Genomic DNA, 14,873 nt, shown 5'->3' on the forward strand with positions numbered 1-14,873 from the left:
TATTTGGGAAAAAAAAAAAAAAATGAGATAGCTCTCATGGGACCTGGTTAGTTCTCAAAGGGGTTGATATAAAAGAGCAAGAGCCTGCTCTGGAGCCCCTCCCCCTCCACTGTCCTCTATAAAGCCCTCACCCAGCTGAGGAGAAGCCAGTCCTTGCTCTCAGGCCTCCAAAACGTGAGCTAGATAAACCTCTTTTCTTTGTAAGCGTCAGTTGCAGGCATTTTGTTACTGAAATGAAAACTGTACAAGATGGGAGCAAAGAAACCAGAGATTAGGTCTCTACCACACAACCAGCCCTGCGAACCACATCTTAGCTCCATCTACGAAGGATGAAGGTGAAGACCAACTGGATGCTAGATGATAAAACTGTAAGCACTGGACATGGAATGCTGACCTTTGATGTCTCATCTGACTCCAATCATCTATAATTTGCATCTGACAAAGAGGTGATGACAAATGATTACCACAGTCTAGAAGGCAATGAGATTTGCCAACGATCAGAGTCACTGTAGCAATTCTGATGTTATTTGTAAAGTAAGCGTGGTAGTTTAAAGGAGATCGGCCCCCATAGACTCATATGTTTGAATACTTGGTCCCCAGTTGGTGGAATTTTGGGGAAGGATTGGGGTGTGTGGCCTTGTTGGAGGAGGTCACTGGGGTTTTAAGAATTATGTCATTCTCTATTCACTATCTCTGCCTCCTCCCTGTGATTCAGGCTGTAAGCCCTATGCTGTTATTGCTACCAGGCTTTCACTCTGCCATCATGAACTCTGACCCTCTGGAACTGTCAGCCCTACTCAACACTTTCTTTATAAGTTGCCTTGGTCACACTGCTTTATCAGGCAGTAGAAAAGTAAGCAATAAACACTAGTTGTATTGTGGCTGCGGTCAGCAGGACCATTTAAAAGAAGGAATTTTTTATTCTGGCTTACGGTTTCAGAGAGGTCAGCCCATGGCTGCTTGGCCCCTAGGCATGGTGGCAGAAATGTGTAGCAGAGGCTGTTCACCTGTCGGTGACAGAGACAGAGAGATAAGTACAAGGTACTCCCAAAGACCAGCTCCTGATGACCTATCTCCTCTAGCTAGCCCCCCTACACAATGTTTCCAGAACTCTCCAAATGGTGTCACTTAGCTGATGACTGTGCCACAGACACATGAGTCTATGGATGAAATTTCTTACTCAACCTGCAGCAGACACCTTCTACACTAGCCACTGTAAGTAGGCGTGAAGAGAAGCTGTGTTTAGGCCCAAAGCTAACCAAGGTTTGCTGTTGTTGGTTGGTTGGTTTTCCATTTTGTTTGTTTGTTTGAGACAAGGACTATGTTGCTCTGGTTAGTCTCAAACTCACAGAGCTCTGCCTGCCACCAAGTCCTAGGGCCTGGGACTAACGGCATACCCCATCATACCTAGGGTTATCAGAGTTAACTAAAAAATGTTTGCTAATATAATCTTAGACCCTCTTTGTAAAGTTTGAATGTCAAAATTTGTCTTGTACTATCAAAGTGTTATATATACACTCCACCTGCTACCTTGTACCACTAGTGGCTTGTAAATGGGAAAACATAGTTCCATTAACTCAACTACTTCAGAGAGAGGGGCAATGAATTTTCAGGTGTATAAAGAACTGCAGAACATATAAAGAATTGGGGGAGGTGAATTAAATGAATTAAACTCATCTTTCTGAAAGGGTTAAGTACCTGCCCAAAGTGTCATCAAGGTACAAGTCACTCAGCTGTAGAGAGTATTTGAGGGACTAAGTATCTTCAAATGAGTGTTGTTATCTTAAGCATAATGACTGTGGCCCTGACACTTGGCAACCTGCCCAGTTCAGGTGGCTTGTGCATTCCCACATCACCACAGAAAGTTTTCTCAGTTCCTAGTGTCATGTTAATTATTGGTTCCGTTTTTCAAAGGTTAACTCATGTCAAACATAAGCTTTTCCTGTGAAAGATGAACTTTCTGTGCAAATCATTTTCTTGGTCGGATGCAAGAGCTCTGGCTTCCAGATGCCACGGTGATCACCAAAAAGCCTTTACTCTCCTCCCTTCGACGTGTGTTAGAATTCCAGATCTCTACGTCTGTGAGTATAAATCTCTGACTCCAGTAGGCTGCATCTTTTCCTAGCTGAACTTGATATAAAACAGTTCTAAAGGGGCATCATTCACCGCCCTCAGTCTGCTGTCCCTGTGTCCTCCTCGCGGAAAACGCCACTCCCTCAAAAGCACAGCCACTCCCTCAAAACCACACAGCAGAGCTCTGAGATTTGTTACTTAAGAAATGCTGTCAAGGACAAGAGAAGGTGCGACAGACATCACAGAAGTGACACCCGGAATCCAGTGTGAGACTTCAGGAGGCGGACCTGAGTCAGTCCCAGAAGGGACTTCCTAACACCAGGTGTGACTTGCCTAGCATGCACAAGGCCCTGGGTTCACACCCCCAGAAGGAAGGGAGGGAGGGAGGGAGGGAGGGAGGGAGGGAGGGAGGTCTTCCTAAGTCAGTGTCGTCTCAGATCACATGGGCAGCCAGGAGATAGGAATAACTTGTTCTCCGTAGATTTCCAGAGAGTTGTTGGTGATTTGACCATGCAATTGCAGCTGCGCACTGGCCTTAGCTGACATTCCTGGGCCTGCCCCTGCAGCAGAGTCTGACTTAGGGGGTCTGGGAACCCCTGCAGAGTCTGGTTTAGGGGGTCTGGGAATGAAGAATCTATTTTGTCAGCAAATGTCCAGGTGGGTTAAATTCCCCTCAAGGTAGCTTCACAGCCCGTGGGGTTTGTACATTTTTTTCTCTCATTTTCTGACATGAGAGACTGTAGTCACAATAACAGAGAGGTGTGGCCTACACAGGGTTGGCCTGAGGATTGGGAGCCCACTGGCTGGTGGGTGGTGCCTTCAGGCCAGTTTTAGAGGACAATCTTCTCTTTAGAAAGAATTACACATTTGATTTAGCCCAATGTTTTAAACTATTAGTTTAATATATAATCCATATAAAAATAATAGGATATTTGATGTCCTTTTTAATTTACTGTCTTTTAGCTTACTGGGGTACATGGTAACCAGTCTTGCAGCTATGGCATAATGACAGCTTGATGACAGTGAGCTTCCCTATCACAAAGCCCTGATGGGGGAGGGACTTGCTGATGTTTTTGTGCTAGAATTGGCAGAAAATTGTGTTTTCCCATGTTTTTCATGCTGATTTTTGTTTATGATTGGATTTGGGAATGAATATTATTAACCATTATAAATTTACCCCAGAATAGTTAACACAAGAGTAAATTTAAGCATTTCAGGAATGTTAACACACAGTGCCACTAGAGAAGCCTCCTGGGCCTGGTGTTTATCTTTGGGGAAGGACTTGACATTCAGCTTTGTCATAGTTGTTTGGTGTGTGTGTGTGTGTGTGTGTGTGTGTGTGTGTGTGTGTGTGTGTGTTGAAACACAATCTTGCATAGCCCAGGTTAGCCTTAAAGTCTTGATCTTCTTGCTTCCTTCTCCCAGTACTGGGATTACAGGGTGTATCACCGCACCTGGCCATGACTCCTTGTTTTGTTTAAGAATCATACCAAGGTTTTTAAAATATTGTCTTCTAGAATGAATGTTAAGAAGTATATTTTCTGTGAAATTATTTCCCCCAAAATGTTGCATTTAATTAGTATATGTATGTTGTTTGTAATATCGTCTTTCCTTTGAATGACTACAGAATTTGAGGCTGACTTGAGGGTCACACTGCCTGGATCTATCTGTATTTGAGGTATCTTTCCCCTGTAGAGGGATAGCTTTAAATTCTATTGCTACTTGAGAAATGCTGTAGAGGACCAAAAAGACTTGAGAGACATCACAGAAGTGGCACTCAGAACCGAGGGTGACACCTCGGGAGGCAGACTTGACTCATTCTGGGAAGGACATCCTTGGGTGAGAGTGGATCTGCAGAGGAGCATTTGCTTAGCACGTGGTTTTGTTTCATTTGCTGAATTACGGCATCAGACAAATCTCAGGGTGAAGGGAGGCTTTCCCCACTACAGTGTGTCTGTGTCCCTGCTTGAACTTCAGGTGTCACCTCCTCCTGGACTCCTTCCTGTCTCTCTGCCAATCCTTGATGCTCCACGCAGCCCGTGTCTTCATTCTATCCCGCAGCTAGGGCACTCCACACCCCCAGCTGACTGATGCAGCTCCTCAAGTCATAGAATCTAAACACACTGAAGTCTCAACAAGTACTTGTTAAATAACTGATGACTAGTCTCTCAACTTCTGACCACTCCTAGTAATGACTATCATAGATAGATAGATAGATAGATAGATAGATAGATAGATAGATAGATAGATAGATGATTGATAGACAGACAGACAGATATGATACGATATGATACGATACAATATATGATATGATATGATGTATATCTCCTACAGGCATAGAAAATATAAAATAAGACTGTAAGGATAGGGATGTGTACTCTGGGAATTCCCAGGAGGGACATACCATCAAACAAAGATGCTCTCCAACTGCCAGACTGTACCAAAAATCTCAGGAGCCAAAGGACAGCGCCTCAATTGCCAAAGATGAATGATGCCCACATCCCTGAGTCATAGATACAGCCCATTAAAACATATGCTCCTCAGCTTATACTACTAATGAACTTAAAAGCTTCATTGATCACCTTTATTCCAGTTACTACTAACTCACATTGGAAGTGCAAATAAATGAAAAAATTCAGCATCTTATCCACTTTCCCTATTCTGAGCATACCTCAGGGTAACCAAATATTTAAGGAGGATACATTTTACTGTGTGTATTCCTACTGATGGACTGAGAATGGTCGGAGCTGGGGAGTAGCTCTGTGGTAGAGCACCGACTTAGTATCCACAAAGTCCTGGGTTTAATTCCCCCTACACAATGCAAGCAAATAAAAAAAGGAATGATGGTCGGCTTAAGGTCAGCAAAGTGCTTGCCAAGAGGAACTGATTTTAATTCCCAAGACCCATCTAAAATCCAGGTGTGCTGAGGACCTGTATTTCTCTTTTTCACACCTGTATGCATCATTTAGCCTCCACACAGAAATGCAAGAAAAAATATTTTCTGTCTAAATTGCCACATGGTCAGGCATCTTCCTGTGACTCCTCCCAAAAGTCCTGAGGGATGAGTGACATGTTTAGATTTCACGTACATTTCCCAATCAGCTCCAATGATGTAAGAGAAGTGGAGTTATTTGGGGAAAATATTTAGGTAAAGGGGGGGGAAAGTCAGCAAAACCCCAATGCTGTATGACTTCTCTGAGAACCCAAAATGAAAAGGCAGTTTTTCCCAAAAAGACATCATTTGAGGATCATTTGCGATATTCATGTAGGTATGGCGAAAGGCAGCCCTGAGCACTGGTCAGGCGGAAGCCACAGAGCAGCCTCAGCTCGGCCCACTGACCACCATGCAAGGCCGTTCCCTAAGGGTGGACAAGCCAGCAAGTGCTGGAGAGTGACAGAGAGGAGGTGACATTTGCACCTGAACAACTCATGAATGCAAAATGAAAGCAAAGGCCAAGGGGGAGCTAGAGGTGGCCTATCCGTACTAGCCACACATGAGCTCCCTCCTGCCCACCTTGGGGAGCACCTTTTTGCCGGGAAGACAAGAGGGGGGATGGGAGGTTTGAAGGAGGCCTGGTCCTCCACAGGCCCTGGCTCTCTTCCCTTCTGCCTCCTTTCAAAGGATTTGGGGACAGAGTGGCAGATGTGCTTATGACACTGAGGAGTGTCCTATCTGTGCAGAGCCTTCTGGGCAGCTTAATGGGCTCCCTTTAAGGCTGAGGTGTGTGTGGTATTGGCAAATCTGGTTACCTTTTACCTCCAAATCTGACTCATAGAGCCATGAGAAACAATGGCTGACTAAGCCTCCTAGCCTGTGGTCTGCTTTACTCAGAGCCAGGCAGCAGGAGAAAGTCACAAACAACCACAAGTAGCTTGGGGTTGGGGGTGTGGCTCAGTGGTAGAACACTTGCCTGGCATGCATGGTATCCCAAGTTTGAGCCCCAGCGCCACCAAGTTTGCTTCCCTGTTTGTTTTACCTTGCCGTATCAGCCCTGATACGGGGATGGTGTGAAACCCTGCTTGGAGCTTCGTCCCCTCAACTGCCAACGAGAGATGAGAAGGACCCACAGCCCTCTCCAGAGTCACCCCGACTGCATGGGGAGGCACAGCTAGTGTCTCTAGCAGTGTTGCTAGCAGGGTGGGAAAGGTCAGACTCACACCACATAACATGTACCCCCACAAGGGGGTAGATGCTCCTGAGACCATTCCTGTCCCCCTGGGGCCCTAACTGTATCACTCTGCCCCCCCCCACAGCTGCTATCTACGGGACTCGTATCATAAGCCCCAGATGTTGTGGCAATTATATTATCATCTCACTTCAACATAAGACCCCAAGACCCCAGCAAGTAAGGTCCAGGAGGGTGGGGCAACCTACTCAGAGCTAGCTAGCTGCTGCAGAGGGCAGGCAGTCCAGCCCCAGAGCCCAGGCTTCTAATCCCTGTGTTCTGTGACTTCTCCGAGTCAGCCACCAGCTAGAGGTGTGTGACGCCAATCTTCAAGTCCATGCTACAGTGTTCTCGTTTACCATTGGCTATGGCATGTTTCCCGCTCTTTGGAAGGGGACCATCTCTTTGCTCTCTCAGGGAATCTGTTCTCAGGTTAATCCACCATCTCGTCAGAATTCACAACTGTGTTGTAGATGTAACCGTCTTGTTAAATAAGAAACACAGAGCCAAATGCAGAGTTAAAAGCCAAGAGGTCAGAGCAATAGCTGAGAGCTGAAAACCTTACCCTTCACTGCTGCTGCTGTCTTTCTCTCCACAAGAGGCCTACTTCCTGTGTATATTTCCTTTTTATAGACTTTCTGTTCTGCCTTCTCATTGGTTGTAAACCCAACCATGTGACCTCATCACTGCCTGTCTGTACAGACCTCCAGGTCTTCTATGGTTGGTATTGAGATTAAAGGCGTGTGTCTCCATGCTGGCTGTATTCTTGAATGCTCAGAGATCTGCCTGTCATGTGATCTGGATTAAAGGTGTATGCCACCACCGCCCAGCTTCTGCTGCGGCTTGCAATTAGCTCTGACCCCCAGGCAACTTTATTTATTAATATACAAATAAAATCACATTTCAGTACAAATAAAATCACATTTCAGTACAAATAAAATATCATCATACTGTGTGATGAAGATGCAGAATGTGTCTTGAGGCAAACATCAGACCCTGAGACTAGTCTGACCCCAACACGTCCTCATCATCGAAGTCTCCTTGATTGGAGCTCTTGTTTGTAATAAAGAATCACATTCTGCCTCATCAGTCTCCTTCTCTAATGTTCTTGCTCTACTCCTCCTTCCCACTCCAGCCTGTAGCCAGTGTTTGCCTATGTATGCCTTCCCAGAGTAGAACACTGCCCACGCTCTCCTTGTCCCTATCCCAGAGAGGCCTGCCAGCCCTCCAACACCGAGTGGACCTTCAGCAGCCACCTACCACGGAACTCCAGTACATTCCCTGGCCAGCAATCTCTGTACTCTGTAGTTTGTGTGTCTAGTCATTTATCTTGGTTTACTGTCTCCCTCACTGTTGTGTGAAAGGCTTTTCCTGGAGGAGCTACAATACACATGCCTATTCACCCCGAAAGGGAGCCCACTTCAGACCAAAGTAATGATTGCACCGAAGGCCAACCCGAGTTTGAATTGTAGTCACTAGCAGGAGGAAGGGTGAGGGGTCCCTTACAGGAGCAGGGATGACTCAACAGCAGTCCCCAACCCCAACATGGGAGATCTCTCATGAAAACTGCATCCCTGGATTTATTTATTATTATTTTTTTTACGACCTAGAGGCAGCTCAACTGGTCCAAGAATCTCTCTGCAGCTGGTCCCTGCTTACTGCTTCCATGGCCTTAAAGAAGGGCTGTAAAATTTTTTTCCATCTTTTTGAGACAGGGTTTCTCTGTGTAGCTTTGCAGTCTTTCCTGGAACTCACTCTATAGCCCAGGCTGACCTCAAACTCACAGAGATCCGCCTGCCTCTGCCTCCTGAGTGCTGGGATTATAGGTGTGTGCCACCACCACCCGGTCAATTTCATCTTTCTTGAGCATTAAAGTCTGTTTACTTCCTGATTGAACTTCTCCTCTCCACCCCCATCCTGTTTAATTTGAAGGATACTGTTATAAAACTCTCACCTAGAACACAAGAAGCTTCCTGAAGGTGGGATGCAGGAACTAGAATAAATGGTGATGGAATGTTAAAGATACTGAGATGGTGGTGATGCTGAGGAGGATGGTGGTGATGATGGGGGTCGGTGGTGGTGGTGGTGGTGGTGGTGGTGGTGGTGGTGGTGGTGGTGGTGGTGGTGGTGGTGGTATTGAGACAGTAGTGGTGAGTTAGTCAGTTAGATGTTCAGTAAGATCTTGGGTGGGACCCCAGCACTCTGAACTTAGAACATCTATTGTATGACAAGATACTTGGGCTCTTCACTGCATACAGCTGACCCCATCTGCACAGTTTCATTAGTTTATAAACACTGAAATCTATCATATGTATAAAGCAAGCCAGGGGAGGGTGCTGGAGGTCATGTCCCTCAAACTTTGGTCTTAAGTGATAGGAAGTCCCAGAGCAGGGAGAGACTCAATGTTAACAGCACCCAGGTTTTTAGTATAAACATAGTATATGCTTATAGTGAAAGAATACAAAGGAACACACACATACACACACACACTTAGAACCATCCAGAAATAAGCAATGTCATCATTTTGAGGCCTTTCCTCCCAGGTGTTTTTTATGAAAATCTCTAAGTATGAAGAGCCTGTTATTCTCAGTTGACAGGTCAATGTGGTGGTATTGTGTTCCCTGAAATATTGTGTGTTCCCAGAAATAAACATATCTGGGGTCAGAGAACAGACAGCCACTAGATACAGAGCCAAAAATGGTGGCTAGAAAATGGGAAGAGTAAGCCATAACAGAAGTTGGGCGGTGGTGGTGCACGCCTTTAATCCCAGCACTTGGGAGGCAGAGCTAGCGGGATCTCTGAGCTCAAGGCCACTTTAGAAATAGCTAAGCATGGTGACCCATGCCTTTAATCCCAGAAACCCAACCTTTAAAACCCAGGGAGTGGGGGCAGAAAGAGAAAGGTATATAAGGTGTGAGGACCAGGAACTAAGAGAGAAAAGCATGTATTTAGTTAAGCATTTGGCTGGAGAAGCGTTCAGGCTTTGGAGCAACACAGTTCAGCTGAGAACCATTGGGATGAGGACTCAGAAGCTTCCAATCTGAGGAAACAAAACCAGCTGAGGGACTGGCGAGGTGAGGAAACTGTGGCTTGTTCTATGTCTCTGATCTTCCAGCATTCACCCCAATAACTGGCCTCGGGTTTGAGTTTTATTAACCAAGTACCTTTAAAATTCCTACTACAGGTCAAGGCCTCAGAGGTCTCTGGAGACTGACCCAGCTCTCCTTTCTCTGGAAAATGCCCTTTCTCCCAAGAAGTTCTAGAGTTACTAGATTTTACCACCTGAGAAAGCACCTTTCCAGATGAGCTACACTTGGTGTGTGCAGATGGAACCCCTGACACGCTGCAGGGGGATGGCTCTAGCTGTGCTCACCAAACCCAGCAAAGATGTGCCCTTCACAGGAACTCTGCTCACCTTCTCATGCTCAAATACCCATGAGCACTGCTTGATGGCACCTCTGGGTCTCGGTGCCAGGAACACAAAGGAGAAGGAGTCTTTGCACTTGTGGGTCTTCTTCAGATTTCCCACTGATACTCCATGCTGTCACCTTTATTGTGTGTGCCGTACCCTCCAGGATGCTGTTTGGTAGCTTATTTACATACGGAAGTTTTGTTTGTTTGTTTGTTCATTTTTTAAAGTAGGGGTTCTAAAACAAAAGAAGTGTAGATAAAACTCTAAAAAGAGCCTGAAAACTTCATGGGGAGCATGCCTGGAATCCTGCACTTGGGAGTGGAAACAGGGGGGAGACCCGTCTAAAACAAAACCAAGCAAGGCAAATGCTAAATCCAAACAACCATAACCCTCATTTCATTCCAAGCCACAGCCACTAATTTCCACAGGGGCGGGCCAGACTAGGAGGGAGCCAACCAGAACACGCTCAATGTCCACGTTGCTTAGAGACCCAAGCAAGGGTTAGTTAGGTCCCCCTTGACTCTGAACATGAGGTTCCTCTCAGAGACCCAAGATGAAGGTAAACTGGCGAGTTGAGCACAAGATCCGGCCACACCACCCACTCAACTCCTTGGCAGAGGGGCGCCTTCCAAGTACACCAGAGGGGGTAGCCATGAGGGGCCACCACCCAGAATGCACTTGGTCTACATTTCCAACTCCTCTCTCCACTTTTACTCTTTCTTGTGTGTGTGTGTGTGTGTGTGTGTGTGTGTGTGTGTGTTCACACCATAGAACACAGTGTGCATGTGGAACTCAGAGAAGAGTTTGTGGGAGTCAGTTTCCTCCTTTCCAAAACCAGGGGGGTCCTTAGGATCAAATTCAGGCTGTCAGACTTGGCAGAAAGAGCCTATAACCCACGGAGCCATTACTTTGTTTATACCTACGCAATCAATCTTTAGACGTCTGCCTGCTTTGCTGATTGACTTGTCTGTTTATGTTTACATTCTTTACTACAATGCAAGGTATACATGGACAGTTTTCCTTTTTTTCTTACCTGCTTTTTATTCTTTGCTCCATCTTCAACATTTGAAGTAGATCTTGACATATGACATATTCAATGACTGTTAAGTGAATCCACTAAAAACCAATAAATTCCAATCACTGTGATGGTTGACATGACAGCCTTGGACATTCATGTGGCCACCTCAGCTGGATGCAAAGCCACAGCTCCATCACTGTGTATGACAGGACAATGCAGTCACCGTTAAACACAGGGTACAAAGCAAGGTCATGCTAAAAACTAGCCTAGTGGTGAAGGTGGCCACAACACAGGAGGGCTGCTCTCACTAAGATAGGTGGCCTGCATCAGACCTTTGAGCCATCTGAAGGTACAGGTGGACTCTTCAAGGTCCTTGATGCTCATTCAGCAGACAGAGCAGTTCCCTCAGATCTGTGATCCCCCTATCTCAGGTTCCTGAGTGCTGGAATTACAGATATGTCGCTTTTAGAGTGGAAATAAAAAATAAAAAATAAAAAATAAAAAAAGGTGGGCATGGTGATAACAGCTATCATCAAAGTTTCTGGAGGCTGAGGGAAAAGGATCAAGAGGTCAAGGTCAGCTTAGGCTGTGTAGGACCTGGTCTCAAAACAGTTATAGAAATCTTTTGATCCTCAGGCAAAAGCTGAGCAGTAATTGTAGGCATTCTACTGTGAGCATCCCTAACAGGGCGATCGTATGGCCTTGGTGCACACAAACACTGTGGGTGCTCTGGAAGACACTGGGTTCAGAGAGCAGAAAATGGGGATTGAGTACATTCATCATGCTGATGCAGATTTATGACTTTGCAACCCCAACAAAATGATTCGGAAACTAGTCAGGGTGGCGTCTTATTGGGCAGGTCCTTCTAATTAACTCCCTAATTTTTTTTTTCATAATAGTAATTTGAAATACAGAAATCCATCAATGAAGACCCAGTAATATTACCTGGTCATTACAGTCCCCTGTTACAACGTGACAAGGGGAACACTTTGTCTAATCCCAAACCAGCTCTCCGGAGACTGGGATTCTTCAGAAATGTCAAGGGGGTGAAATGCCAAGCCCGACAGAGGAGGCTGGGCAGGCAGGAAATGATGTGTGAAGTGGCATCCTCTCCTCTGCAGCTTTGGACCCAAAAGCCCAGGTGGAGGAAAGGGTATCCCCTGACCCATCAGAGCCCCAGCCTGCCGAGCTGGGGGCAGAATACCTCTCCTGTGGCAGTTCCAACAGATGGGGCTCCTGGGGTCTGTGTGAAGCTGGGTTCACAATCTCCCCAGTAGCTCCATGTCTGACCAAACTCTGACTCCAGCCAGCTGCTTCCAGAACCATCTTCCTCCAGATGGCTCTATGTGCCCTACTATTTGTTCTCAAGTTTGAACTAATTGCTATTTTCAGTTCTTAGGTGAGGCTCAGCATTTGTATACCTTATCCCTTCCTCATTATATGCTGTGGTGGCTACAAGACCGTAAAGCCTTTCTGCTACCATATCAGGCCCTTCCTAAGTAGCTATAGGATTGATTCCAGGATCCCTATGGATACCAAAATCCACAGATGTTCAAGTCCCCTATATAAAATGGCCCCATATTTGCAGAGAACCCACACACATCCTTCTGCATACTATAAGCCATCCCTAGATGATTCATAATAGCTAATACAATGGTAAAAGATGTGGAAATGGCTGTCATGCTCTATAGCTGTGACAATGTGCATGTTGCCTTTTGGAACTTAATATAATTCTTTTCTAAATATTTTTTATCCCTATTTGGCCGAATTCCTTAGACTCTGAACCCGCAGATATTTCCAAACGTGCCTGACATTCGCCCAGGAAGATACGACAATGAAAATAGGAAAATATAACTTAGACATACAATAAAAACAAATGTTTCCAAGTTGGTACCACCTTCTGTACCCCCTGCCCCAGCGATGCTGCCCAGAACTAGTGAGTACCCCTGTCTGGCATTCCTAGGGCCTCACTCATGTAGTCTCAGGCCCAGCAACCTATGTGCCCAGCCCTTCCAGGACTCTCGTGGTTCATCAACACCAAGAGCCAGGCAGATCATGAGTGGTAGCCACGCTGAACTAGGTCCCCCTCATGTGGGTGTTCAGGCATGGTCCTGGGACTGCATGGCCTTCTGGACTCAGGGAGGGAGGATGCAGGCAGCTTGGGGGACAAAGCTGTGACTCTGCAACAGCACTGGGAAGTGCCTTGAAGGGAGGGTGGAGGAGCCTTAGCTGAGGAGATGCCCTGCTACTGGTGAAGCAATGAGCTCAGGAAGAGACTGAGTCACCAGAGCTGAAGATTTATCTGGAACTCCATCAGGCAAAGACAAAGAGGAGGCCTCTCAGAGTTCAACACTTCCTTTCCTTCCTGTCACGTCTTCCCGGCGAAGTTTTGAAACACAGGACATCTCCTGCTCTGCCTCTCACTTTCTGACCCTGCACTTTTCCCAGCCCTGACCGGCAGCTCCTACTTACAGGCATCCCAGTCCACTGCCCCACAGCCTCATACCCTCCCTCACAGCAGGCTTGCATCCAGTCTGATCCTTTCTGCTGTCAGAGTGAACTTGTGAGACCCTGACCTAATCCAGTGCTGGGAGAGAGGGGTCTAACCATTGGTCCGGGGGTTCATCCTGATCAGGTTGGTTGGGACCTCTCTGCAGAGTTCTCCTGGCCACAGGGAGCTGAGCCATTCCAAGCACTGCCTGTTTGGACCCCATGCTCGTCCTCTGCCGGCAGACACTGGCTGACTCCTGTGATCCACTCAGGTTCACAGCCCACCTCCGTGATGCTGCCCTTGCAGGGTCTCTCAGTGTTATCATGTTCCTCCATGGACATGAGCCCTTGGGGCACGGAGCCTGCTGCACGGTCACTTTGATTCATGGCAACCCCAGATCTTTAGCCATTAGGTGTGGGCTGAGAACATGGGGGTGTGCTGATTAAGACTCACAAGCTAGCGAAATGACCTAATCAAACTCACTGCTTTCCACACCACAGCGGCCTCCACCCTGAGGAAATGCAGCTCCCTACCTCATGACACTGAGACTCCCGCCACCCAAAGCCACACCGCCAGCACCTCGCCAGAGCTGTTGGGAAGCCCTGTAATGGTATCCAGCAATCCGAGTTGCCATGGAGAGACGCACACGCTGGTGTCCTCGGCGTGCTCTGGAAGCTTGTGCCAGCAACAGACTTCATGTTGAAGGAGGTTCTAGAAGTGACTGTGAGAGATGGTGTCTTTTCTGCAGAACTCGATGACACCATTTTATTTACTGCATGCATGGCTGGGCGGCCCACAGTGCTCCTTAAACATACCTGACCAGAGGACCCCAGGGCACAACTGAACTAGCTTGGGAAAGCCTTGGCCCAAACTGGAGGACTGTTTGCACATTTATTCAGTGTGTGTGTGTGTGTGTGTGTGTGTGTGTGTGTGTGTGTGTGTGTAGAAAATCCCTGTCCTCATGGAATCAAGACTTTTAATCAGAATATTTTTTATTCAAACCGAAGGTGATTGTTTCATAATGCAGGGTCACAGGACACTCAGACGGGGATTAGAAAATGATTACCAAAATTCTTTTGAAGTAGATTAAGAGAACAGGAAATTGCAATCATCGCCTGGAAATGCCTGTGTAATCACACTGGAAAGAAGAGGTGACGATCTTCAGCCTGTTTGCCCAGGAAACCCACACCTCAGAGCCCAAGCAGTGCTCTGACAGCCCAGTGCAGGGTCAGGCGGGAGTGACCAGGAGACACTTCGTGTCTACAGCTGCTCACGGTGAAACACGGAGAAGCAGACCTGGTCTGCAGGTCAGCTTCCTGGGCTTCTGGGTGCCGCACAGGGATTGGATCTTCTCATCTCGCCAGACAGAGCTTCCCAGGAAGGAGTGACAGAGGAGGAGGCATTGTGAGGAATTTACTGGGGCTGCACCTGGTTCTTTAGCTGGGCGAGTTTCATGAGACAGTTGTCCCTCCACTGCCTTCTGGCAGCTAAGTGTTCTGGGTCATCAGGAACCTTCATGCACATGTCCTGGGAGGAAGAAAAACAGAGAACACACACAGAGTGTAATTGTCTCTCCTCTCTACGCCAGCTGTGTGTATACCGCTTCCAAAGACACAGAAGCACAAAGCCCACAGTTAGTTAATACAAGCTCCAGATCTCCAGAGATCCCCATGACAAGTCGAAGTGAGCTGCTGGTCACCATCACCTTAAGCT

The 14,873-nt window shown here is 46.8% G+C and overlaps 1 protein-coding gene across 2 annotated transcripts in view; it reads right to left on the minus strand.

Annotated features, from left to right (window-relative positions):
• Window positions 1-14,134: 14,134 nt before the first annotated feature.
• Cryl1 (crystallin lambda 1) overlaps window positions 14,135-14,873 on the minus strand; it is a 116,499-nt gene continuing 115,760 nt past the window's right edge. For both annotated transcript variants that reach the window (XM_036199356.1, XM_036199357.1), the window contains one exon: window positions 14,135-14,687. In XM_036199356.1, the coding sequence (XP_036055249.1) occupies window positions 14,574-14,687 (114 nt within the window). In that variant the 3' untranslated portion in view covers window positions 14,135-14,573. The remainder of the gene's footprint in view (window positions 14,688-14,873) is intronic.

Source organism: Onychomys torridus, chromosome 9 (genome assembly GCF_903995425.1).
Source record: "Onychomys torridus chromosome 9, mOncTor1.1, whole genome shotgun sequence".
Lineage (NCBI taxonomy): Eukaryota > Metazoa > Chordata > Mammalia > Rodentia > Cricetidae > Onychomys > Onychomys torridus.